The sequence below is a fragment of the Gadus chalcogrammus genome, chromosome 9 (assembly GCF_026213295.1).
Source record: "Gadus chalcogrammus isolate NIFS_2021 chromosome 9, NIFS_Gcha_1.0, whole genome shotgun sequence".
In the NCBI taxonomy this organism is placed as follows: Eukaryota; Metazoa; Chordata; class Actinopteri; order Gadiformes; family Gadidae; genus Gadus; species Gadus chalcogrammus.
The window spans coordinates 13,423,119-13,450,826 of NC_079420.1; the positions used below are offsets into that span (position 1 = coordinate 13,423,119).

General features: G+C 39.3%; 1 protein-coding gene across 1 annotated transcript; it reads right to left on the reverse strand.

Moving 5' to 3' along the window:
• Nucleotides 1-4,429: 4,429 nt before the first annotated feature.
• On the reverse strand, nucleotides 4,430-19,445 carry LOC130389149 (paired box protein Pax-6-like). The gene is made up of 10 exons (XM_056598820.1): nucleotides 19,363-19,445; nucleotides 13,373-13,482; nucleotides 9,853-9,983; nucleotides 8,792-9,007; nucleotides 8,345-8,507; nucleotides 7,946-8,095; nucleotides 7,730-7,812; nucleotides 7,139-7,289; nucleotides 5,501-5,610; nucleotides 4,430-4,483 (listed from the first exon to the last, which is right to left on the reverse strand). Exons 1-10 carry the CDS (start codon nucleotides 19,443-19,445, stop codon nucleotides 4,430-4,432), a joined length of 1,251 nt encoding a protein of 416 aa, XP_056454795.1.
• Nucleotides 19,446-27,708: the final 8,263 nt, after the last annotated feature.

Sequence of the window (27,708 nt, forward strand, 5' to 3'; positions counted from 1 at the left end):
GTAATTTGCTAAAACATAGACACTTACAATTGCAGAATTGTCTTCCATAAGGGTTTTAAATAATCGTATCCCTTTTATAAATTCAGTGCTAAATTTGTCAAAGTCTCCTGCCAATGTTCCCATCAGCATTTGGTGTGTGTGTATGTGGTTGTGTGGGTTTATGTTTGTGTGCCAAGTATGTAGCGCGTGCGTGCGCTGATTTAATAAAGCGGATTGCATTTTTTAATCTCAGATGTAATTCACCATTTAACCAAAATAAATGGTTGGTAAAAGTAGAAAGTGGTATGTAATGAACTCACATGCTATTTATAATATACAATCATGCAAGAGCAGAATTTGTCATTAATTATATATTTATTCAACAGCATCTCAATACAAACGAGAAACGGTTGCAGTATTGCGGTATTTAAACATGCTTCACTTGCCAGTCAAGCACTTGTCAATGCTGAAGGCTTGACTGAACAAAAAATAATTCAATTTGTCGTTAATCTCAACGGCGTCTGCAGCAACAAACACACCTCAGCGGGCCAAAGTCCCCCTCGCAGCCAGATCACCCGCAAGACGCTGAATGGCCCCACAGTCCTGGGCTGGAGCGGTGCATATATCTGCTTAAGTTGCATTGAGATGTGCTGGGCCGTACAAATATGTAGAAAAAGCATTGAAGCACAATCTGAGACGCATTGAGAGGCAGTGGAGTTGAAGTGAGATATTTTGAGCTGTTTATAAAATGCATTTGATGGTGCTTTAAGGTGGTATTGAGATGTACCAGAGCACAGCTAATTTGAGCTGAGCAGTGGTGAATGTAGCGCATTGTCTCGGGACGGGATTCTCCTTGCTGCGGCGGCAGGACACTGTGGCTAAGTGGAGATCCTTGTGGTTTTGTGAGTGGGATTGTCTGACACAGAAAGACCACAAAGCCCAGCAACATAAAGGACAAAAGCCACCGAGCGAGTACTGGAGGGGCACAGAGGTGATGTACATCTGCTCAGCTCTCTCTCGGCTCGCCATGCTAAAAAAGAAAAAGGACATGGGGATGAGATTAAATTGTCCCAGTGTGTGGCCCCCGGTCCACGCGGCCGATATAATATGGGCCCCGGTCCGGTCTCCCTATTTAGAGGGCAGCGCGGTGCAACCCCTTTAGGGCTGCTATTTCTATTGTTATTCATGAGGGCTGATCATTCTCAATGCTGCAGCTTTGCAGAGTTGCGTAGCTGAAGTGACGTGAACAGACTCTGACCGTGTTATCAGGTATCTCACAGTCACATACTCAAAGTAAGCATTCCTGATCTGCGCGCCTCGAAGCTTATTTTCAGATCGGATACAGGTTTATAATCGTTATTCATTTATTCTATTCATGTTTTTATGCTCTGAGACTCTGATGCTGTTCAAGACCTCATTCTGGATCTAAGTATGCAATGGCCTTATTGCTGTCCCATCGATTTCCCCTCTCAGTTACACTAGTTCCTAAATGTATCTCTACCTATTGCAGACATTATCACACTGTCTAAAAAAATCATTCGTCCTGCTCTTTGTATATGTTCATTTAACAATAACTATTCATTGTCACTCAGGGTTTGGGATGGTGATACCATATCGGTTCTTCCAGGAATGTTCTTGATCATCTTATTCTGGGGTTTCCAAGCTTCGCCGCCCCAGAAGCCATGAGCACGTTTGGATCTCACAATGGCTGTTCCTATTGGTCTGAGTGCCTCCCTCGTCCCCGCCCCTCTCACCCCGCCCCTCTCACCCCGCCCCTCTCACCATTCAGGAGGCCCCCATTAAAAGTGTTGCCTTCTATAGATGGCTGACTATCAGCTTATAACAGCCACTCTATTATGCCTGTTATTGCCATCCATTTATTCAGAATATCATTAGCCAAATTTACTGTTCATTAAGGAAAATAACTGTACCACACAATGTTATTTCCATGAGTACGTCTGGGGAAATTGTGTTCTGAGGCATTGAGAATTGATCATTTGGTGTGATGTGCATTTCCTTAGACGATAGTGGGAGTCAATACAGTTTGAGCTATTGTATGGGATCTCAGTTGGAATGAAATGCTGCAAAACCACGCTATATGCATGTCATATATTTGTTCTTTATTCACTCCTCAGATATCAAGCTACAAGTAAACAAGCTCCATTTCACAACTGAACAGAATCAGGATATAATCGCATCTTTGTTGATGTAGTTTGACTAGCTGGGAGTCAGAACCCGAAGGTTAATTTAAGACCATAAACGTGTTTTTTAAATATTAGAGCGACAATCTTGAAATCTCTAAAGATTTTCATGAGAATAAATGTCAGTTATGTCACTATCTATTTCCTAATGAGGTATCACAGTGGTTATGTGCCTATGGAAAACTTTTGAAAGCCTTTGCATTTGCACCATTATTCATGCTACAAACATGTATTGGTGTTGGTGGCCACATTGCCTTCACAGTGTTGCACAGTAAGTGACGTGTTTTCCATCACCCAGCAGGGGTTGTTCTACTAGAGGGAGAAGGGGGATCTACCGCAACATGCACTCTTCAACTCACTTGTGTGTGTAGCGTTTTACACCTTCTTTTTCGCCAAAGAGAACGAAACAGGAAGATCTTAGAGAAAACTTTAAGGCAAAAGGCATTTTGAGCCGCTTCTACCCCGGACTAGTCTCAAACCAAAGTTGTCTTTGTGTTTGTGTTTGCGCCCATTGGTTTTCACACAACACTATTGTATCTGTTATTAGGCTAGGTATTTAACACCTACTTTCTTTCTTTTGTTCTCTATGGTGTTAAAATGATCTTTATCCATTTAATGCATTCCGTTTAGATACAATCCCACAAGCAATTCCTTAAATGACTCATTAGATACATTTTTGTAAAGCACTTATATTGTTTTAGGGATAGGTATTTTTTTTTATTTCAAGCAGGTAGTTTTACCTTCAATAAAAATGATTTAGCAAGCAAGCATTTTGTGAGCATCCCATGAAGGAATCCTCAATTCATGAAGTCAAAAGGCCTCAGTTTGGCCTCTAAATACTACTTTGGCTATCAATGTTTTTATTTTTTTGATAATATGTCTGAAATATATATATAGTATATAGATACATATATATCTATAGATATAGATATATATTTTTGTTCAGGAAACAACATCAGTTATTTAAAAGCCTGTTTAATATTAATTAACGATAAAGGATAAAACAAACATTACATGCCGTGTACTGTTTAACAAACGAAAGCTTTGGGACTGGTTTTCTGCAATGTGTGTTCAACTGTTGCTGTATCACCATTAAATACTCTCACATTACATAAAACATTATTAAAACGGTTTAGCGCACCATTCTCAAGAAGAATGAAAACATTAATTTCAATATTTTGGCATTTAATTGGTTCATCACATTATCGCAATCAAGTTAAGGATATCTTACACAAAATATCCACAAAAGACAAGTTAAAACCGACAAAAGGTGCATGTTTTAGGTCGTCAGTCTGTGCATAGAGGCAGCATGTTCAAATATGGATTTATTTTGCCCCCAAACTTAATTTGTGAGAGGATTTCTTTTTTTGTACATAAAATGCAGTACAATTATCATCTACTTTGATATTAAAATTGCCAAAATCCAAAATGCCCTTTCAACAGGTTACCCAAAAGACTCACTATATACTTACTGTAAACATTCAAAGAGAAATCATTTCTAGGTGTGTTTTGCTTTTGCCTTTCTGTCTTGTATAACCAAGAGGTGATTCGGGAATTTTCTCAATTCTATCTCCGCCTATGCCACTGCAGAGTAATATCTTTTGCAGATTTTATTTACAATATCAAAACATATAACAATGATTTCCAGTACATATTCTGTGTAGCGTTTTTGTGTGGCACTTTTTTGCTGTCTCCTTCTGCTCATGGAAAACGTGTCAAACAATTCATTTTTTCTTTCAGCCATCAACATGTTACAAACTTAGAGCTGTTACAAATACAGAAGACATCAAGATAGTTTTAGGAACGCAAAACAGCTGTCCAGTAAAGGAGGTTATTCAGTTATGCTCTTCGACTGCAACCCTGTACTGCTTCTGTACTGCGCCTCAGTAAATCCTGTGGTTCGTGGGCCTTCTTTACTTCACCGGACAACAATACCTGCTGCTGACACTTGCCGTTGTAAAAGCTTTAATTTCATTCAGTCATTCAAACACTTGAATACATGAGATCCTTTCTGTTCGTTCTTTCAGAGAACGTAACATGGAATGCAGCTCCACCATCAGTCTTGTTGTTCTGCTGTTCTGCTGGCACATTTTTAAGTCGTTCCTCACGCAACGTTCCTCATTGTTCTTGTTGATAATGTCCCGACAAGACGTTGGAAGTAGCATCACCAAAGTCAAATGTCCATGATGATTACAGGGGTGTGGCCTGTGGACGGCATCACTGTAGGCATGGCCAGTACTGGGGCATGTCTACCTCACTCCCTGGAACCTGAACTGGCACCGAGACTCCAGGGGAAATAAGACCTGAGGACGAGATCATATCAACATGAACACATACGCTTACATTAACGTACAAACATGACAAACACCAAGGACCTATAATCATTTAACATTTTTAAATGAACCGCCTACATTTACATCTTGTCAAATTTACATTCTCATGTAGAAGCTCTCCTTTGCTTATAGAAAAACCTTTTGCAAGATAAAAAAGATATCTTGCAAAAGATGTCAGATATCAAGTACACACAAAAAATCAAGCTGCCTTACAGGTTTCTAAAAAAAGATGGCTCTACCTGTTGATGTGGTTGTAGTCATGGGTTGACTGGTGACATGTGACTGCATATGAGAGCTGGTGTAGGGCTCGTAACTTCTTCCATTTACTGTTGGGCTCGTAGGTAGCATACAGGAATACGAAGTTTGACTTGGTGCCTGGAATCAAAGGAAATGAAAAAAAGACAGTTTTATTAAGAATTAAAAAAATAAATTGCATTGGCTCATATTAGAAGAAACACCTTCAACATAGCCCTACTGAACTATCATACCACTACGTTACCATTTACCATCTACTTCTGCTTTACACCAATCAACCAATAATTACAGCCAAAAGGCTCTGGGATTAGTTCCATCCCCATGCCCACTTACAAGCCATGTCCTTGAGTTAGACACCTTAACCCCTACCTGCTCCTGACCGACCCTGAAATAACTGATGTCCCTGAAATAACTAAGTGGCTTTGGATAAAACATCTACTAAATAGTAAAAAACGTAAATAAAAGTAACAATAATTCAAGTGTCTATTACGCAACGTGTACAGAATTGATTGGATACTTGTGAACAACCTGAATCCTGTAGCTCTGTTTTCATGAACATTGTATCCTCATGACAGTAGGTGTAGCTCATTAAAAGTGTAGTAATTATTGGACTGTATGTATGCCAGTGCCCAGCATTAATGTCATCAAATACACCTGTGTATTTCTACTACAACTTTACAACTATGTAGGGACGGCATTGTTTTGAAAGCTCCATCGTCTTGAGCAACTCACCTGAATAGGCAGGCTGCTTGCCATTGTGAAGTTGGGCAAGGTTGGTATGCTGTAGCTGTTGGATAGAACTGCTTCTGATCTTCCCAACACAGGTCCTGATGCGAAGCTCACTAGAGATTAGAGAAGACACAGAGCAATAACTAACTTTTAGGACAATGAAATAGCCATCGTATTATGAACAGGACACTTTCCACAATATATTGCAGGATCCATTGTGTAACATTTAGTAGCATCTAGCGGTGATAGATTTAGGGATTGCATTTAGTCTGTCAATGTAAAGGTCCTTTATCATTTAATGTGATTGTTCGTTGTGATTTTTTCCCACGTCAATAAAAATAATTACAAATCATGGCACTGAAGGGGACTGTACACTTATGCAGCAATGTATGAAGTGACATACATTGGAATTCCACCGAGATCAATTTTGGATGGCTTTAGCCTCCGAATGCATCAGTTTATCCAATCATAATAGAGTATCTTTGTCATAATTACAATGGTCACTGTACATGTTGTAGGACATAATGGCGGTAACACAAACGCCTCTTATTACACCCATAGTGGAAACTACATTCATAGACCTATAATCATCGGTATCTATTATACCTGTATGTGTTGATCATTTATCTCGATAGCATTCGGCGCTGTAAGCCGGTGTTTAATTGCACTTAGTACCTGACGAAAGGTTTCTTTGAATAACGTGAAGGTGTGCAGTTGTATCACAATAGTATTGTTTTAAACACCAACTTTCTAGAGAGAGTGATGGCCTACTCTAGTTATCGTAAAAGGAAACAACCTCAAGAACTAATATCTCCAAACATGCATGACAGATTGCATTAACAAAATACCCCTCATCAACAAACTGCCATTCACTATACAATTTTACATTTGGATTAAAAAGTGGGTGAAAGTCCATTACAATTTAATCACATAGGAGATTTTGCCAAATTGCCAACAGAGAGCTAAGCGTCTTGACAATTTTATATAACGCCAAGAAATGTGTGGATGTGTGTTTATCAACCAGAGATTGATTATGAGTTCCTTGTTGACTCATCGTCTAATGCCGTGTGTGTCATGACTCTCAAATACAAAATCACTCATTATAACGCTCATACACAACGGCCATGATAAAAAAGTATAACAAATGGGCCATAGCCATTAGGATAACCCGCACCAATCCTTCCTGGAACTCTTAGCCCAAAATGCATTTATTTGATTGAATTCAAATTGTGTTTTCTCTAGAGCCGTCGCTCTGTTGGGGGGCTTATGTGGAAACAAGGCGGTATAACATGGCAGAGGACCCACTCCATATGTAGACATGAAGGGCTCATTCATTCATTTAGCTGTTAAAGGTGTTAACACCTTTAACAGCTAAAGGTAGAATTGAGTGGCTTTCAGCCACTCAATTCTACATACTGCACCTTTAACAATGCATCAGATAATATCACAACAGAAGGTACAGGCCAGGCCGAGTAGAGATGGAAGTAATAAAAAAGGGCTGCAAAATTCAAGCAACAACGAACTACTTCAAATGTATCTAAATACACAATCTGATCAGTAGCAGTGTTGATGCAAATGCAGACAATAAGTAAGAGTAGCGTTGACGAGTTGACCCTCATATGAGGAGTGTGTAAGGTTTACCTGGTGCAGCATGCTGTGGTAAAGGCTGGTAAACACTGGTATTGAAGCTGCTGCTGATGGGGATGTTACTGGAGGAGATGGACAACTGGCGACGTTGAGCCCTCAGCTTCTCGTCTCTTCTCCACTTGGCTCTTCTATTTGAGAACCACACCTGGAGATAAAAGATAATACAATGAGTGCTTAGCTTACAGAATTAAATAAAGTAAAACGCCTTTCACGCGATCAAAGAATAATTGCACCACGAATGCATGCCAGTATTAAAACAATGTATGACCAGAAATATAATCAAATGTAATGTATTCAAAAGTAATATATATACACTTTTTTTTTAATATTAAGATATGAAATGTATAATGTAGTTATGAATAATATTATACACTTGTTAATATAGTTAGATTGATTCCCTTTCACTGTTACTTCCGATGACCAGAATAATAAAACTAGATTTTTTGTTATTTAGTTTATAGTGGGCTACGGGTTGTGGTATGACGCAGGCCTACAGACTGTGATTAGGGGCAGTCTAAATAAACTTGACTGGACTGTCTTACTGTGCAAACGGTTGGAGGTAATTAAACAGACAGATGGACTGACCTGTATCCGCGCCTCTGGCAGGTCTATTTTGGCAGCAAGTCGTTCTCTGGCAAACACATCTGGGTAGTGAGTCCTTTCAAATTCTAGAAAGAAATTTGCAGAATATAAGTAAGCCATCAGCACCTGCCTTTTCCTCAAATTCATGTCGTTTCTTTATATTGGAATACCAATACATTGATTTCAATGGCAACCACCTATTAAACAACATCCAATTACCTTTCTCAAGTGCCTCTATTTGTTCCTGTGTGAACGATGTTCTATTTCTTTGGAGCTTCCTCTTGAGTTGCAGTCTGATCTGAGTCTCCTCAGAGTCTTCAGCATTAGCATGTATTGAGTTGGTATTCTCTGCTCCTCTCCCCTCCGTCTCTGCAGCAGATACACATATATCGACATATACGATTACTATGTGCAATCACTCACCATGACCTCCATGTTATTTTATTAGATAACTACAAGCACACATGCAAATGATGGTGAATATTATATACAGAATGGTTATTATTCTATATAATAAGGTAAATATCGTAGTGATAAATATCTCTGCGTCCGTGTTTTATGTGACATGTATTTACATGGTGTTCATCTGGAATGATGTACAGAGAGTGGGTCCCTCACCAGCGCTGGGCAGGGTGGTCCCGGGGTACCACGGCAGGCGCCCGCCCCAGTTGGTCTGACCGCTGAGCATCCTGAGCTTGTCGAACATCCCGTCCACCCTAGGGGGCCCCACCTGCTGCTTCTCGCTGGCCAGGTTCCTTAGCACGCGGTTTATGGAGGACACCTGTGGTGGAAATATTTAAAAACACAAACTATTATTAGAATTAATATTGGATTTATTCGGAATATCTTTGGAATATTGTCTTCATGATCATGTTATATAAAAAAAATGATCTATATCATACTTCCTAGTGCTGTACTAGTACTTTTGTATGTTTGTTGATGTTTGATATGAAATGGGAATTAAATATGTTCCTAATATTTGTCTCTGCATTGTGTATTTAAAGTTGTACTACATTGATTGCTGATCCAAATTTGCAGCAGTAGAGTCCAGCAGCAGCCACTCACACTCGGTATGTTCTCATTAGTGCAGACCCCTTCTGCCAGCAGGCGGTCTCTGATCTCCCAGGCGAAGATAGACGGACACTCCCTCTTGTACGTGGCGATCTTCCCCACCACCGATTGGGTCGCCACTCTGGGTTTACTCCCCCCTATGGCCCGTGGTCGGATGGAGCCTGTCTCGTAGTAGCGGCCCAGGATCTTACTCACACAGCCGTTGGACACCTGAAACCAAACCACACCCAATCTTTAACATCCATCAGTGGCTTGATGGGAGTTGCATTGTCTGTGCAGTCGTGTTTCCAACGGATGACTGTTGAGATCCCATGTACTCTAATACAAAACAAACAAAACAATGATAGACGATAACAGTATAGGCAAAATGATGTATTACTTTCAGATCGGAAATAACGAACTGGCTGAGATCTTGTGCCAGTTTGAAAGGCAAACTGCTCATGGCTTTGCCCTGGAATATGTCCTAGATCCACGTTATTGCCATTGAGCCTGTTGCAATGGTTAAGTGCCCTAACCTTTATTCATATCGAGAGCTGAAGTAGTACCAGGACTGACAATAAACCACACACGAAAACACAGCACAGCCTGCCGCTCCTTGCTGTGAGGAAGCCTCTCAAAACTGGTTTCTTTATATCTTTATCAGACTCTATTGGTAACTGCTATACTCAAGCCACTCAGGTGTGTGTAATTTATTTTTTGATGATTGGACAACACAGTTATAGCGTCTATTGTTTTGGAATATTCTGTCTAATAGTTGTCCTGCCTGGTGCCCTCCTAAGCATGGAGAATGTTTCATAAAATTGGTTTCTTAGTATTGGTATTACTGTACTGTATTAATAATTGTAATATTAACATTCGGCCCCTTTTATTGACAGTGTAGTAGTATAGTGACCATGTATAGTGCAGAATAATGCCATAATAACTTCATGTCTGTCTAATATGACGCTAGACATTAGTGTAATTTGGTACTGTTCATTGTTCTATGTGCATCTTGTGCTGTTCTGTCACAAGAGGTGCTGTGGTCATCAGGATGAGCTGATGGGGGAGAGCTTTACCTGTAGGATTCGGGAGATGTCGCAGGGGCGCGCCCCGCTATGAGCCAGCTCCACTATCTTCTGTCTGGTGGTGTCTGGCAGCGGCCTGCCGTTTACAAACACACCTCCCAACTGGTTGACTCCACTGTGACCTGCACACACACACACACACACACGCGCACGCGCGCGCGCACACACACACACACACACACACACACACACACACACACACACACACACACACACACACACACACACACACACACACACACACACACACACACACAGAAACACACACACACAGAAACATTCACGCATAGAGAAAAAAAATAACATTTGATTAATACGTGTGGGATTTAGTCTCAACAAATGTAAATTTGTGTCAACCATCAATTATTAAAAAACATAATTTTCATTAAAATGATTTGATGAATAAAAAATAGATGAGGGTCAGGGGAGAAAGGTAAAAGTTGAGGCGGTTAAAAAGAGTTTTTACATATATTATAGATAGTTTGATATAGTTCACCTGAAAATGCAATAAAAGGATTAATGCCACGGTTATACTTATATACTTGTACACTATGTTAAAAAAAATCCCATTATCAATATAATTATTTGCATGGAATTGTTACTTTGTAGTTTTGTTATATTATCATAACTTATTAAAGATTTTACAATTTATTTTGATCTTAAGTGATGAGTCATTTAAATTCCTGAGCAAACATAATCCATAGCCCTATCACCATATGACCAAATAATTACGTTTTTATATTTAGATTTTGGTGCAACAAAATTCCTGCAACATTATCATTACAATTATAAACAATAAATGCAACCACAAATGACTTCCTAAAAACGTAGCCAGCATCTAAAGTTGCAATGGCTTTGCCTTTCTTTTTACTCTAATGTATCTAGTTTTTTTTCCAACCCAGCAGTGAGCATTTTATCAGGTTTGGTGCACTTTTATTATGAAGATTAGGTGGAGATTTAGATGTAATTAATTTGTCATTGTCTCTTAATGGCCCTGCTGAAAAAAAAAAGGCCTAATGCGGCTTTATAAAGCGACCAGCACAGACTTCATCAACCTAGAGTGAACCGGATCACAGCCACGAGGAGTACAATGCAAATCACTGCCATTTTACAGTAGATCTATGGTGGCTCTCTTTTCTTAATTTATACTAAATTACAGAACATATTACGAATGTAATTTCCTTTGGATCATCATTTAATAGTTAAATTCATTTAAATGGCATTGGTTGTTTTTATTCTGTTTGGGGGGTTAGATTGTTTTTCCAAAACATATAAATCCATGGCACCGCATTGACAGATATATAATAGACAGACATATGGAGTTAATTTGGCTAAGTCTCTTGAGCTCTCATGAGGGAATTAAAATACAAACACATGTGCACGGGCAGTCAAGCATAAACAGGCCCCTGGGAGCCACACTCCGCAAGCTGCCAAGCTCACATCACCATATTCGTCACCCTGATTAATTTTCAATTTATTTTGTCCCCTAATGTTTCCATACTTGTAATAATGTTTATGATTATATGTCTTCTGTGCCATTTTAAAATACATCTAAATGATTAAATTAAAATCTGATGACATTTTTGCTCATCATGATGAAGAATGCAGACCTCCAAGCACAAAAGCAATGCATTCTGTTAAGAATGTATATTTTAAAATGATTAATATTATCGTAGTTTAAGTAATTTAAATGCACTAATAGATTTAAAAAAAAATAATAATCTGACCATTTTTATCTTTCATCAATAAAATGTCAATAATTGACATGATAACCCTGAGAGTTATTATATTCTTTAAAATACACAATATTACTTCTTATCCTTTATCTTGGTATTCAGGGTGGGCCCTAGACAGAGGTTTGGTCGGATTTCTACATGAGATAATTTAACCCCCCAGTACTCTCCAATAGGTTAGAAATGCAATTAGGTAAATCATCATACGCTACACCCCCGCATTTTCCCTCTGTTCTGTCTTTGTCAAGACGTAAATTGGGGACTGGCTGGGTGTGAAGGAACCTGGCTCCTGGGGAAATGGTCCAAAGAGTTCTGGGTATGGAACAGGAATCCAATGGATCTACACGTGTTATTCCACACTGTAATTATTCTTTAGAATAGCTTTCAAAATTAATGAAATCTCAAACCATGGATTCAAATGGGGAAATATAGGATAATAATAGGGGAATAATAAACAACAATCTTTAGAAATAAGCACAGAACATAAAGCAGACAAAAAAAGTGATGATGTGTTTGATTTATTAAACCGTTCGCTCTTAAGGACATGTATTGGATTTCTGGTATAGATTATACCATGTGTTCTGTATTGGCACATCATGTATTTCTTCTTATGTCATTTGTCATAATGTCTTGATTATACAATTTCAAGACATTCAAATTGTAATATATATATTTATTTTCAAGCTGTTTTTTTATTAGAGATGAATATATGATATAAGGAAACTATATTTAATGACCTCACAATCATTTATGTAAATATTCAGTATATATGGTTTTCTATTTTGTGTGTGTGTGTGTGTGTGTGTGTGTGTGTGTGTGTGTGTGTGTGTGTGTGTGTGTGTGTGTGTGTGTGTGTGTGTGTGTGTGTGTGTGTGTGTGTGTGTGTGTGTGTGTGTTCGTATTAGACACACTTGGAGACAAAAAAAAGAGCAAAGGGAAAAATAAATACAGGAGTCAGACTAGTAAAACTTTTAAAACTGCATTCAACCTGATTTATCACCAGAAATAAGCAAAATTGATGATCAGCCCTATGAAAAGGCATAATGAATAAAGGTTATATTGCACCATCTCTGACATAAGGGTGGCAGAACAGGCTTCAGCGACTACCTTGCGGTAGTTTTGTATTAGCTGTTGTTTAATGTACTTTTCTGACCTGTTTTCTGACTATATTTCATTATTAATTCACAGAACTATAGATAAATGCTCTTGTTAGCTTCACAGTTTCGGTTCAGTTAGTTTGGCAAGATATAGTGTGTTCTATATCTGTTATGTTACTTTGCACCCACCTGAACTTGGATAGCGAGTTCAAGTTCATCTCACTATAGACAGATGAGTATATACCTTGGTGAAGCTAATCAAATAGATGAAAATATGATATGGTAAAAGTAACACATAAGAGTTCACTCCTCACAGATTTTAAGTTTTTAACTCAAGTTAACTGAAGTTTTAACTCCCTATGTATTCCGTATAGTAACCATTGTCAGCAATGTTTTGTTGTACCAAGAAAACTATTTGCTATCGTGGTCAGGAGAAGCATCTATGACAACAATGTATTTTCAGGAAATTTCAAAACGCCTTTACTTTGATTGAACATTTTCCGTATTATTATTGATATATAATATATCTGAATCAGATTTAGAGAACATTGAACAAAAAGATTTCTGCAAGAAGGAAATCTGGCCAATAACTTTGGATTGAAATGCAAAAGTAACTAAATGCAGGAAAAGTGAGCCATGGAAAGACTAAACAGAAGATAAATTAGAAAGTAGGTCACACACCTTCATTGCAGACAGGATAAATCTCTTGTCCCGCAGTAAGGAGAAAGAAACCATTTGAATTTATATTGTCATTCTGAACCAATATCCCGGCAGCGAACACCAGGACAACTCTATGTGAGTTAAGAAAAGTCACATGTTCATTTTATTTATTTAACGATTGGGCTTAAGCACATTGTATGAATGAATCACATTTCCCTGGTCTTACAATAGATTTGAGAGGCTTCCATGCTCAATATTTAATTTTCTTAATATTGGTTTGCTTTTTATGAATATTGTAGTTCAAATTTGGAGTAGGCTTTTCATGTTACCATCTCACACCATAATTGACAAGAGTAAAGTGACCACGCACACACACACACACACGCACACGCACACACACACACACACACACACACACACACACACACACACACACACATACACACACACACACACACACACACACACACACACACACACACACACACACACACACACACACACACACAAAAAAATAGATGTAAGTATCACTTACTGTTTTGCATCAGGTTGGACTCCCAGCTGGTACGACTGTTATAATCTGTCAGAAAAAGTAAAATAAATTACGTTTAAGTAATGTTATTTAATTTTATTCAACATTACCAGAACATATCACACATCCTTACATTGAGAATACATCAATTATATTGACTTCGGTACATCTCTCCATTTGTTAACTCTGGTCCTGAACTATTTGGACAATATTTTTATATAATCCTTACCAAGGAGGATTCAAAAAGAGTCATGCCTCTGAGCTAAATGTTCAAGATTTACAATGGACTTTACCCTAGAAAAACAAGGAGCATGTCAGGGGGAACCAAACAATTTGTTACCCAGCGCATGGGCTTGTTTCTCGAACTCCCCCTTGAGTCTATAGGCCAGGGATAATCACACAGACAAACCCCCCCCAATGCAACTTTCTGATGCTAATCTGACCCCCACCACACGCTGTCTGCCACGCTCGGCTGGCCAGGGAAAGGGAAAGACAAGAAAAGAAAGACGGATACAAAGGAGCTGTGGTCACTGGAGGTATGGAGCAAGATGTTACAAGACTGCTAGACACAAGACTTGTTGAAAGTGAGGACAGGAGCAACAAAGAACATATGTGTATGCATTTATAGATATGAAGTGATGCATAACAATATCAAATATAAATCCCAAAAACATACACGTGCAAAGACATCACTTATAATAAAATAAAAAATGAATAAAGTTAATTCTTTATTCAACACAATGTATGTGCACCATCGCTTCCGTGTGTGACTTAGGCCAACCTGCTTTTAATTTAAACGCAGTAAATCATTTAAGTGCCCATATGTATTTATAAGTATGTAACTCTTTAAGCTTTACAGTCTATCTGTCCAATTGCTGGTGAGTTATCATCCTGTGTCAGAATCTGAGCTAGGCCTACTGATGTCGCAGCTACACTACACTGTTTTGTGTCCGATGTCGTATTACTGAAAAAACGTAAAGATAACGATTAAAGCAAATAACAGTTTTACAAAATATTGAGTGGGATTTTGATTAAAGAATAAAAAATAGATTAATTGAATAAATCAAAGTGGGGACAAGGCAGATGATGTGAAGGTACGCGGTACGGGACATCAGAGTGAATAAGGTAGAGAGACAGAGAGTGGGAGAGTGGGAGAGAGAGCGGGAGGGAGAGCGAGAGAGAGAGAGAGGGAGAGAAAAGGGGTGCGATTAGGAAGCAGGAGAGATCTTTTCCCGGGTAAATGACCTGGCCCAGCAGCCCTCATTGTGTGTCCGTGGGGCTGTGGTGGTGGCGTTGCCTTGTTAGTCTCGGCTCGTTAAATACAGAGCATCACACAAAGTCCCCGCGGGGCGCCTCGGTCCACCAATGGGACGCACATAAAAGACTTCTGTTAAAACATTGGCGATGACATAAAGGACTTTCACTCGGCTGCGTGCAGAACTTTGATATAAGAAAAGAAAAAAGTGAAAAACATTCAGGAGGCCGATGTGAGGATAAACTAGTCCGAGGAGGTTGGAGGGGGAGAGAATAAACGCCGTAGACTTTAAGATGGAATCTGGGTCCACTAATAGAGGACTAATATAAAGGTGCATAGGCCTATAATGATCCGAGGTTGGTCTTTATTTTAAAGGGATGCTGTGTGGTAAACTATGCAGCTGTCAATGCAGTCAGTGGACAAGTTACTTTATTCACTTTTAGATTTTCCAACTTCGGACTTTTTGAAGGTAGGCTATATTACGAAACTAACACCAGGGAAAGATTTAATTGACATTATGGCCGAATGTCGGCCCTAAGCGTTTCTCTGTAGGAAATTGACACGGCATGATATTCTATTTAACATGTTGTTTTCTGCCTATTTTGGCATAAATCTTCAGGTGTGAACGGACCTTATGCCCCCCCCCCCCCTTCTTTCACTAGTCCTTCCAGGCTACCGGGGTTCTGATCTGATCTGACGCCCAATGCAAACATTTTAGGCAGATAAGCTATTATTTTAAGAAAATCAAGCTTTATTTGAAAAGCATGTGTATTTTAAAAATTCTGTTTAATAAAATACATTTAAATTCCATTAGGCTTCTCCCCAGGGTAACATAAATTTCGTCTGCATAGTATTTGAAAGTTGTAAACTTTAACTATTTGTTGGCGTATTTCATATTCATTATACGGGTGAAACAGTTATTTGGTTATTATTAATATGTCAGTCTCTTCATTTTATTTAGCACACATTAAAAGTCTATATAATAGACCTATAAGGAAACCTTTTCAAATAAGGATAACATGCACTCATGTTTAAAAACTACCGTTTGATCCACATCCATATGATTACATTTGATATAAATCAACACTACAAACAAAAATAAACAAATCACTACCAGTTCCTGGAGAGAGTCTGGACACATCAAGGTTATCACACAGGATGCGTGTGCAGGCTTCCATTCCTAATTGTTATTGGTCTTAATTGGCCTTAATGTAAATTCTTAAGGCTGAGAGTTACTATTATGGTCTATCGTACTCTTCTCTCTCCGTTTATTGCCTTTTAAAAAATATTCCATGAGTAGTTACTGCAGCAGCCGATGCAAAACATCCCCCAAAATAAGTAATTAATGGAACAAACAGACCTGCTTTTAGGAACCATGCTCACATGCTGTATCTTTAAGACACATTTAACACTCTTGATTGAGGTGAGGCGATCACCGAGTAGGCTTGAAAATAAATATAACACGAATGTGCGCGGTCTTCCTGTACCGCGTTCTGCTGAACCCGCACCTTTTACGTCCCCGAAAGGAGACAACGAGTGTTGATAACGAGACCTGCGGACTGATGGATAGATGGTGTACGATTGTGAGGTAGAAACACGAGGGGAAAAAACTAACCAAATCATAATGTTCCTTACCTTTCTGTGGCATGTTGTCCTCTAGATTTAGACCGGGACGGAAAAAAGAAAAAAAAAGTTTTTCGAGTCTCTCTCTTCAGACGATGTTAATTTTCCAAGATGCTTTTCTTTTCTCTCTGAATTAGTTTCCTTGACTGGAGAACTGAGTGTGTGTTGAAGTGATGCACCCGTTTAGAGGGAGGAGAGTTGAACATAAATGGGAAGGCCAAGTGGCTCTGTGTGTGTGTGTGTGTGTGTGTGTGTCTGTGTGTGTGTGTGTGTGTGTGTGTGTGTGTGTGTGTGTGTGTGTGTGTGAGGGGGGTGGGAGTGGGTGTGGGTGTGTGCGTGTGTGTTCGATGAAGGGAGAGAGAGAGGGAGGGTGCAAGGGAGAGAGAGGGAGGGAAAGTGATTGAGGAGGGGTTCTGCGCGAATTGACTTTGAGAAACTAAGTGTGTATGGAGCAAATGTTTTTAGATGACGTGCATGAGTGGCGGAGAATGAGAGCGATTGTGTTCGACAGTGATACTATCTGATCTGATTATTCTGCCAGTTGTGCGCTTTTTCACACAATCTTTTTTTCTTCCACTTGACTGATTTCTGTGAGTGTGAGTACTGTGTTTGTGTGTGTGCAGGTGTGCGCGTGTGTGTGTGTGTGTGTGTGTGTGTGTGTGTGTGTGTGTGTGTGTGTGTGTGTGTGTGTGTGTGTGTGTGTGTGTGTGTGTGTGTGCGCGTGTGCGCGTGCGTGTGTGTGCATGCATGCGTACATGTGTATTTGGGAATGAACCAGTGTTTGAGGATGAATTTGACAGAACTATGCTCACACTCTCCTTTCTGTTGTTCTCTGTGTGTGAGTGTGTGTGTGAGTGTGTGTGTGTGTGTGTGTGTGTGTGTGTGTGTGTGTGTGTTTGTGTGTGTCTCAGGGGGCTATTAGCACTCTGTGACCCCTGTCATCATTCTACTATAGACTCAATTCCCCCAGTTTCTTTAATTCAAACCCTACCCTACCTCCCTCTCATCTGTCTCCATCTCTCAGAGACACACTCTGTCTCTCTCTGTGCCTCTCCTCCCTGGCCCCTTTTCTTTGTCCCCCCCCCCGCCCTCCCCAGCCATCATCATGAGTGTGACCCCCAGCAGTGCTGGGGAGAGATGGCGGACTGCAGTGTGCTGGGCTTCAGGATGGCCAATTAATTATAATGTAGAGGAACACAAAAGCAGACATCTGCCCAGGATCTTGGAGATAGACAGTTATTTTCACTGGTGGAATACAGACGTATATACACACACACACACACACACACACACACACACACACACACACACACACACACACACACACACACACACACACACACACACACACACACACACACACACACACACACACACACACGTGCGCTGACACACACATGCGCTCTGACACACACATGCACACACACACACATATATATATATATATATATATATGATTAAAATAAGTACCTCCATAATGCAGGACTCAAACACATCGACTTAACTTAGTATTAAAAAATACCTGTAACTGTCTATTGATTATTGACTGTCATTTGCACATATGTCCAAAGCGAAATAATTAATCTCAAGTTAATTCAGGAACATGTAATAATCTTGCTATATTTAAGGAGCAGTAATTAAACTACTGTACTCACTATGGTGACATAACAAGGTGTCTAGTCTGTTCAAATCTTATTTCCTCATGGAACTTATACATGTTCTGTAGTCATATCCATATGTACTGTATATTATTAGGATGATGTAAGGTCTACTTGGTGTTAACTGCACTTCTCCTACACGTAAAGGTGTCTACTTCAGAGCATGGTGTGCTCAGTTTAATGTTATAACTTGGAGAGAGTAGGAAGCGATTAGCAAAAGGTGCAAAGGCTAATGCTGTGATCTGGTATACTTTAAATAATAATAATAAGATCACAAAAAAATATCATTTTTTAAGAAATGCCAAAGTCAGAGTGTCGGCGGGCCTGGGAGAAATTGGTTATTTATTCTATATACAGAAAATATGCATAATCAATAACAGGCAGGCAATATTTTGAATTAAGTTACCCAGCCCCAAAAGAAAAGCTATAGCCTAAAAATACAAGAGGACTAAACAACATAATCTTGACTGACAATAAACACACAATGGCAGGAATGACTAAAAGCAGCGTCAATCATAAGACAAAACCAACTACAGTGTAATGTTAGGACATTTTATCAATTAATAATTGGTTAGCCACACTGGTTTGGATATTGGAAGATGACAGGCTATATTAAACAGCAAAGGGTCTTGGTTGAGGCTTTCAGCCCTCGATGACACGTCCCACCAGTCTGGTCTGGATCCAGAACGGGTGTCCACTCATCCCCACTACAGGCGGTCCAGCTGATGTCCAGTGGCACCAGAGAAGAATGAGAAGGCTTTGAGCCTGTTATGTTGGACCATCTCAGCATTCAATCTCTGGCCCTTTTAAATACAGTCAATCAGATCATCGACAAAATATGGGCCCTCGAAAGCAGGAAGGAGTTTCCTCACCTTGTCCCTCACTCGTATGTGAAGGGTGCCCTCCCCTTGTGGTCTCACGGGTAATGTCTAGTTGTTCTCACAGCTGCATGGCCTGAGGATGAGCTTCTCTGGCCTCGCTGTCCCCATCATCATGTCCAAGTGATTCAGAGGAAGTGGCTAGCATCTTCAGATGAGTAGTATTGTGTGTATCAAATATTTGCCATGTGCATGAAAATGGGCTTTGTGCCAGATGCTACCAATTCCCCATAGTCTTCATTTTTTTGAAAGACGTGATCCAGAACCACAGCAGTACATCCCACATATGGCTCTTTATCCCACACATGGAACCCAAAGGGTCTTTTAGCTTGAATGTGAACAAGAAGGTACTGTGCTGTACTTTCCATTAATTAAGGCTGACTTGCGAAAAAAACCCACTTTGGTCTTGCAGTCTCTAATGTCTGACCATCCAAAAAAGCAGTCCATTTCCCTAATGACTTTTTGATAGTCTTTAATTCTCCATTGAGGATAGAGGGAAATGTCAGGGCTGTTGGAAAGGTTAATGTGACTTTCACCCACTAATAAACACGGCTGGATCAAAAGAACAGCTCAATTAAAATTGCTCTCCTACTCAGTGGACACGCATATGGCTACACCTAATATTTTCTACACATAAACACAAATATACACAGCCTGATAACTGTCTCGGTTAAATGTTAATTTTGTATTAATTGGAAGTATAAAAGGCGTATGAGAAAATGGGACCGATTTGGAGAGAACGAAACCTAATATCTACGTATCTCCTTCAGCCATTCTATTCTGTAAAAATGCACTTATGTTGATGATTAAAAAAAAACAGCCATCCATTGAATGCACCTTCTATTCAGTAGGATTATAAAACCCCTGTTCCCACATGCAGCCTTGTCAGGTGATAGTTTGAGGAACAAACTCTGCTCTCCTGCTGAAATAGTTCTTGGCATAGTGCTCGATATATATCCCACACTGATTGCTTTCTTTGTCATGTTACAATGGAACGATGAACTGAAGATCATACCAGAAGCAGTAAAGATCACAAAGCAGAAAATATGATCTTTGGTAATGATTCAGGTAATGATTTATAATAAGTGGTTTGTGTGGAATTGTAATGACAACATATTCTTGCCTAAGAACTTTTTGATTGTTAACCGCTGTAATTAAGGAGTGCAGTCCATCCTTAGAGAAAATCGGTTATTTTATTATCCATTGGCAGAGAGGGTCTCTGGTTAAGTTTTGGACTTTACTTGAAATTATCTTTTTGCAATTGTTTAGACAATTTCCAATGCAATATCCTGGAATGCTACTACTGGGCATGCCTAAACTCTGATGTGTGTGATGAGTGAAGGTTGGGGCACATAAGAAGTAGAAATGGGGTGAGATCTTTGGGGTGGCAAGAGGACTTGCTGGGTACTTGACTGCTCATTTGTTCTCAGATGAGATGTGTGTGTCTGCGTGTGTGTGTGTGTGTGTGTTTTCGTGTGTGTGAGTGGGTGTTTGTGTGTGAGTCCGTGTGCGTGCCTGCGTGCGTGCGTTGGAAGGATGCCTTGCAATGGCTATTTGAAAATGTTTAGATGAAGGACTAGATTTATTTGTCTAATTTCCTGTGGTGTAAATTGTGTTCTAATTAAACATTTAATCTTCCGCTCTGGGATACAGAGAATCAAACCAGTCCAATTCATATCTTATTTAAACGTTCAATCTATCTTTCTTTTAACACTTGGTCCGGGTGGTTCTTGAAGGAAGACATTTTTGTAAGTTATTTTGTTTCTCATGCACTTATACATAAGAACAAGTTTGTTCTCGAACAATATACTGGCTTCTGAAGGGTCCGACAATCTAAACTTCATCTGTACAGAACGTTACTTTACATTATTGTCCATTTATTTTATCTGAATCGCATGAAAATTTGTCTGAGATCTAAATCCGATTTAGTTTTGTGCATTTTTTTATTTTTATATTTACAGTTCTATTCATATATATATATATATATACAGTATATGTTTTTTTTTTTTTTTAAATAACCATACATGATAACCATTGTTATAGGGGTTGTTCAGATGTCCAGACACAGTTTTTCATCTGTGAACCAAGATATGTCCATTGGACAATCTCAGTGAGAGATCAGCCTTCTCAATCAAACCGTACAGTTTGTCACTCACCACACAGGGTGAACACCTTCTCCTCACCCATGAACTTCATTACAACTGACACAAGAAGAACACAATGAAACCCCAACACTTTAAACCCACCAAGGAGATGACACGTTCAACATGTTGGGAGCCATGTATGATTATCAAAAGACACAGCCGTGAGGGTTGAGTGTTAGACCTACATCTTTAATCACACTTCTTATTAAAGCTGTGGCATGACAGGATAATTACGCACATCAGTAAACTCAAAACTTGTTAGGGATACCAGGTAGTCTTCTCCTATCTTTGGAAAATACAATGCGTGTGTGTGTGTGTGTGTGTGTGTGTGTGTGTGTGTGTGTGTGTGTGTGTGTGTGTGTGTGTGTGTGTGTGTGTGTGTGTGTGTGTGTGTGTGTGTGTGTGTGTGTGTGTGTGTCCTGTGCATGTTGCTTAGTTACAGGAACCTCTTTGTAAAAGGATGTTTTTGGGAGTGAAATTGTATATATAAATACACAATAATTAATTGCAATGAAATGTGAACATTTGGACCAGTATCCTTATCCGACTGCACCGGATGAGGACACTGGACAGACTGCACCTGTCATAAACGACGTGTTTGTGTGTTTGGTTGTTGGCTTTCATTTAGACCCCTAGTGATGACATCATGGTCAAAGTTGGATCACAATCCATACACCTAAGGTTTATAGTCAGGCTCTGAGTTCAGTCATTGAAAACTCCCCTTTGTGTTCCGTCAATCAATGCATTATCAGTCAATTGTATGTTTAATCTGAGTTGGGTAATGCCCTTTTAAATGTTTCTCAAGTGTCAAGTGTGAATGTTTATATGTGTGATTACAAAATTGCTGTGCTTCTAACAAAGGAGGCGGTTTCACGGCAGGCTCAATCAGAGCACGCCACTCACTTTGCTGATGCTCTGCCAGAAGACAATGTTCGTATTTCCACTGGTAGGTTTATTGTCAATCTCCTAAGAGTAAATCTGTGATTTTCGCAAAATATTGGAAAAGAGGGAATGTATTATTTCCTTTAAACTGTGCAATATTTTCAACTTACTTCTAAGAACACATTGAGGATTCTTCGTCCACTGATATGATGGCCCTCTTTTCACTGTGTAATTATTGTCCTTTCCTATAATTGCCTGTAATTACCGGTTAGCTGTCAGCGTTAAGAGACTGTCTCTCTGTGACACGATGCCACTACTCCAATCATAAAGACATTGGCCGCCGCTAGAAAGAAGGTGGATGGATATAAGTGGAGAGGAGATTGTGTTGGGAGTAGAGGAACAGTGCAGAGAAAGAGCTTGAGTTCAAGTATTGACACATGTTTCTGTCAAAGAAAGAACCTCATTACTCGCAGGGTCAATTGGTTTGCTAGTTTTGCTCGCAAACCAATTTACCTGCCCATCTTCTCAAACTGCCCATCTTGCCTTCTCCCCTCTACCAGGGTGTTGAGGAGAGGCAATTTTGTTTTTCACAAATTATATCCCCTATTATTGTGTGTGGAGAACATGAACTCACACAACTCAAAGAAGCCAACTAATTGTCAGGGCATTCTGATGTTGTATTATAGGAATATTGGTGATTGAAAGTCATGTTAGCGTTCTCACTTCATGTCCCATGTTCCCATGTTCCCATGTGTAAGTCCACCTTGATCCAGAGTCTGGAAAATAAGAAGACTTAGTGAGTGAGGTTAGACTTGTAGGAAGCAAATCTGTCTGTTTGTCACTGCTCATCATTGTATGACCATTTTAATAATATACTTACTTTTTTGCAGTGTAGTTATTGGCAAATGCCAAATGCTAACTAATGTGTGAGAGACCTCACACGGGGACACATGTCCTCAAGGCCTCATTGAGGTGGCTGAAGTGCTTGTGGTGAAGTAAAACAGGTGCTGCATATGGGATAGAGAGCAGATGTAATGGAGCCAATTTACCTTAGTTGTTTGTATTAAGAAGTGTAACGATACAAAGCCCAGAATAATATCGTTCTTATCAAATGCTTAGCCTAAACTTGAAGTTTAGCCTTCTATTATTAAAGCCAAGTCAGGATAGAAATTCTCTTGTTTATAATCTGCCTATCTGAAATATAGAGCTAGATAGTCACACTGATGTATGATCTGCTAATATTTCCCTATTGTGTTTGTTCACCCTAATCTGTGCTATCTTTATCAGACCTTTATTTGATTTTTTTTTTCTCAGATCATAAGAAGTGATGTAAATGATGCAAATGAGCATGACCTGTAATGAAGAGAGCAAGGCCCACGTCTCCATCCTGTGTTATTGAGATGAGCTTGGGGAGTCCCCAGTGAGGTGTTTCTGTTAATAGGCCAGGCTGCTAGCTGCAAACACTAAGAGGTTAACATTAGCTCCCGTCCTCTCTGAATGTGTGCCTCAGTCTGTCTCTCTCCTCTCTCTCACTCACTTCCAGACACACGTTCAAAGTGTGTTTTGGTGGGTGTAAAATAACCGTGAACAGGCAGGAAATTAATGGGGGAAACCCTAACACTCGCACTACCAAATAATTAATCTCTTATCCCACCCGCTATATTTTTGCTCCATTATTTTATCACTTTCTACATCTAACTTTTTCTTTGATGATTAAGGATTAACGATTAAGAGAGCAGCTGGAACTGCTAATGAGGGTCTCATTGCCAATGTTTTTGATCAAACTTCCATTTTAATCACAGAAATGTGTGTATCTGTTAACTATATCCTGTCCCCCATTATGCTATTGTGAACATATCCATATTCAAGATGGAATTTGTGTACAGGAGTTTTCCTTGTTTTTGTAATCTATATATCTATAATCGAATATAATATTGTTCCACTCCAATTATCCCAAAATCAACAGAGCAACCATGGGATAATTCATCTCAATGGCTTATATTATACTTTAGTTTATTGGAGAAAAGAGTTTCTGTTTATTTAAAACTTATTTTCCTTTTGATACATCTGAGCGGCTTTGATAAACACTGCAGAAACTTTACTTATTATTTCTGATGCAACCATGTTACTTCCTTGATGTATCTCTGGATTACATGTTTGAGTTTTGTAGGCAGCTAGAAGTTGACACTATGAGAATATATTTCTCTCTCTCTCTCTCTCTCTCTCTCTCTCTCTCTCTCTCTCTCTCTCTCTCTCTCTCTGTCTCTGTCTCTGTCTCTCTCTCTCTCTCTCTCTCTCTCTCTCTCTCTCTCTCTCTCTCTCTCTGTCTCTGTCTCTGTCTCTCTCTCTCTGTCTCCCTCTCTCTCTCTCTCTCTCTCTCTACCTCTGTGAATATGTGTATGTGTTTATCTCTTTTTCTCTTTCCCTAGTTCTATCTCTAGCTGTCTTTCTCTCTCTGTGTCTCTGTGTTTGTCTCTCTCTCTCACTCTACTTCAAACTTAACTTCGTGAAAGAAAATGGTCAAGGTAGACAGAGATAGAGAGGTCAGGCACCTTGAAGCAGCAAAAGGCTCTTTATCATATCAGCTTTCCATCTGCAGATTATCATTTTATTCTTTCTGTAGGATCTATAAAAATGACAATGGTCGTTTTTGTGAATTTTGAGAAACAATAAATAAAGATTATTTACCAGTTTTTATAAAATATATATATTTGTGGAGGGCGAAGAGTAGGAATACCCGATACCAACAATAACCCATTCGACGGTTGGAGGAGACACAGTAAGAGATAACAAATAGAAAGTAACAAGCAAAGTACCCTTTACAAATACCCTACTATAAGGTGAATTTATCCTGTCTCGATTCAAAAAAATGAAAGAATAATCAGGCAGCATAAAGCTGTAGCCAAACTAAACATGCAGCCCTTTTTTATTCCAAATATTCCTTGGCCTTTTAAAAATTATATCTCTGAGAGTCGGTTTAGATCAACACACCATTGTTTATCCTTGTAGGCTATGAATGAATAAAGTGCTGGCATAATACAGAGCTAGATCTAAAAATAGGAGACACAATGTAAAAAAGTGATTTAATTAATTTACGCTGAATTAGGCTACTTAATTAAATAATTTCACACATGCTGTCCTCTTGGGTGGCCCTGCAGCACCTCTAATGGTAAGCCAGGCTGCACCTAGTGGTAGCAGGCCGACCCGGAAGGCTCAATTAAAAATGGTTAAAAGTATATTTATTCAGACTAATAAGTGAGACTAATATCAGACTAATAAGTGAGAAACGACAAAACCAGCATATTCCAGCTGCTGGCGACCCCAAACAAAAACGATGTGATCGGGTTCTGAAAGATAAGAGACTGAGAAATAATAATAATAATAATTCTAATAATAGTTTATTATTTATACGGGGTGTTTGGTCATAAATTAGATTATGTTATTTCGGAAACATTGGGAATTAATCTCTTTTTTCGTGGGTTTTTGCATCCAAGTGCAACAGTGGTCTCTTGACTGCTTCCCCTGCCATGAGCTTAGCAGCTAACGAAGCACACTTTCTGATAAGTCAGACAGGCGTAAGGATTTCCCGCGTTTCCGTGGCACGACACAGTCAGGGACCACTAGCGCATAACACAGAGTCAAGTGGCGGTACTGCGAAGGAGCACAGGCCAATTTGTTGCCCCCAGAATACTAAATAAACGCTTTCTTTAGAGTAGTGCAGCGCCAAAAGAAAACATATGTATTCACGGGTAAGCTTCTAAAATACATTAACAACAGGAAAAGCACGATTTTAAAGGGACCGGGTTTTGAAAGTCTGAAATTAAATGAGTGTTGTGCAGATACATTAAGTGGCAGCACCCCCATGCGGGGAAAACGTATAACTACAATTTCACTGCAATGAACATGATGCAATGCGCCTCTGCTAAAGTAGCTGGATAGCAGAATGACTTTTGAAAACAGAAAAATAAATAATGAATTCGTTGTAGATCTAAATTTATACTGCCACAACTTAACATACTGACAACCGATTTAATTACTTTGATGATCAAGTTATTATAATTTATTGATGTGATCTGATGGTCGAAAACCATCTGAGAACGTTTTATCAAGGTTCCTGTGCATAATCTTATTTAATGTTGACCTTTAAAATATGCACTCAATTAGATAAATAGATTTAAAGGCAGTAGAGTCCATATAATAATAACTTTGCTGTTTTACTGTTAATATGGTTCGAGTTATATCGACATATATCCCTGGGTATTTGTCTGGGGGATTCAATGTCTCGTAAAGCAGCATAAGGAGCATTAGGTGTTCAACTCATAATTATTTAACCTATTGAGGGTTGAATGAGTATAGGGATTGATTATATTCAAGTAATGTGTTCATGTTTGTAGGCCTACCAAGTTTCTATCCATAACAAACAATCTATCTAAAACTTTATTTATTAGCATTTTGAATTCATTCTTTCTTCAGAGAATGAGAAGAATGGTACACAACCTTAATGAATTAGACGTTAACGATCCTGGTGCTCACACCAAAAGTGGTCCTTCTATATGTAAACAGAAGTTGCAACGTTTAAAATGTCTTTTTTTGTTTTGACTTGGAATTATATGTTGACTGCAAATGTTAGCTCACAAGTGAACTGCACTTTAACAACAAAACTGCTTTACAATTACCAATCCTTCAATGGCGTATGTTTGTTCGTGTTCTGAATATTTTCTTGAATATTATTAAAAGGGGTATACTTAGACAATGACACATGAAGCCGAACATTAAATGTACACATTTTATTTAAACTTTAAGAAAGCAGACTTGTTTGTATGATTTTACTTTTCACGCAGACAAAAGTATTCCCCTATCCTTACAAACGTCAGAATACAACATTTTATTTTAAAGCTTTTACATTGAATTGGATTAAGGCGGTAAAAAGTGCATGGTTGCCGTGGTGGTTGCCTGGCACGAGGAAAGTGCTGAATCCTCATAACCGGGGCAGGAAGTGCGTAACGCTCATGGTCGGAGTCACACGGTCGCCTCTCTTGGTCCTGCCCGTCCGGCTGAGGCCGATGTACATTCCGGGGTGGGCTGCAGACTCATAGGCGTTGTAGTGGTTGGCCAGGAGCTGCTCTCTGAAATCACACTCTGGACCGTAGTGGACCTACAGAACATACAGAGTAACATCACACTCTGGACCGTAGTGGACCTACAGAACATACAGAGTAACATCACACTCTGGACCGTAGTGGACCTACAGAACATACAGAGTAACATCACACTCTGGACCGTAGTGGACCTACAGAACATACAGAGTAACATCACACTCTGGACCGTAGTGGACCTACAGAACATACAGAGTAACATCACACTCTGGACCGTAGTGGACCTACA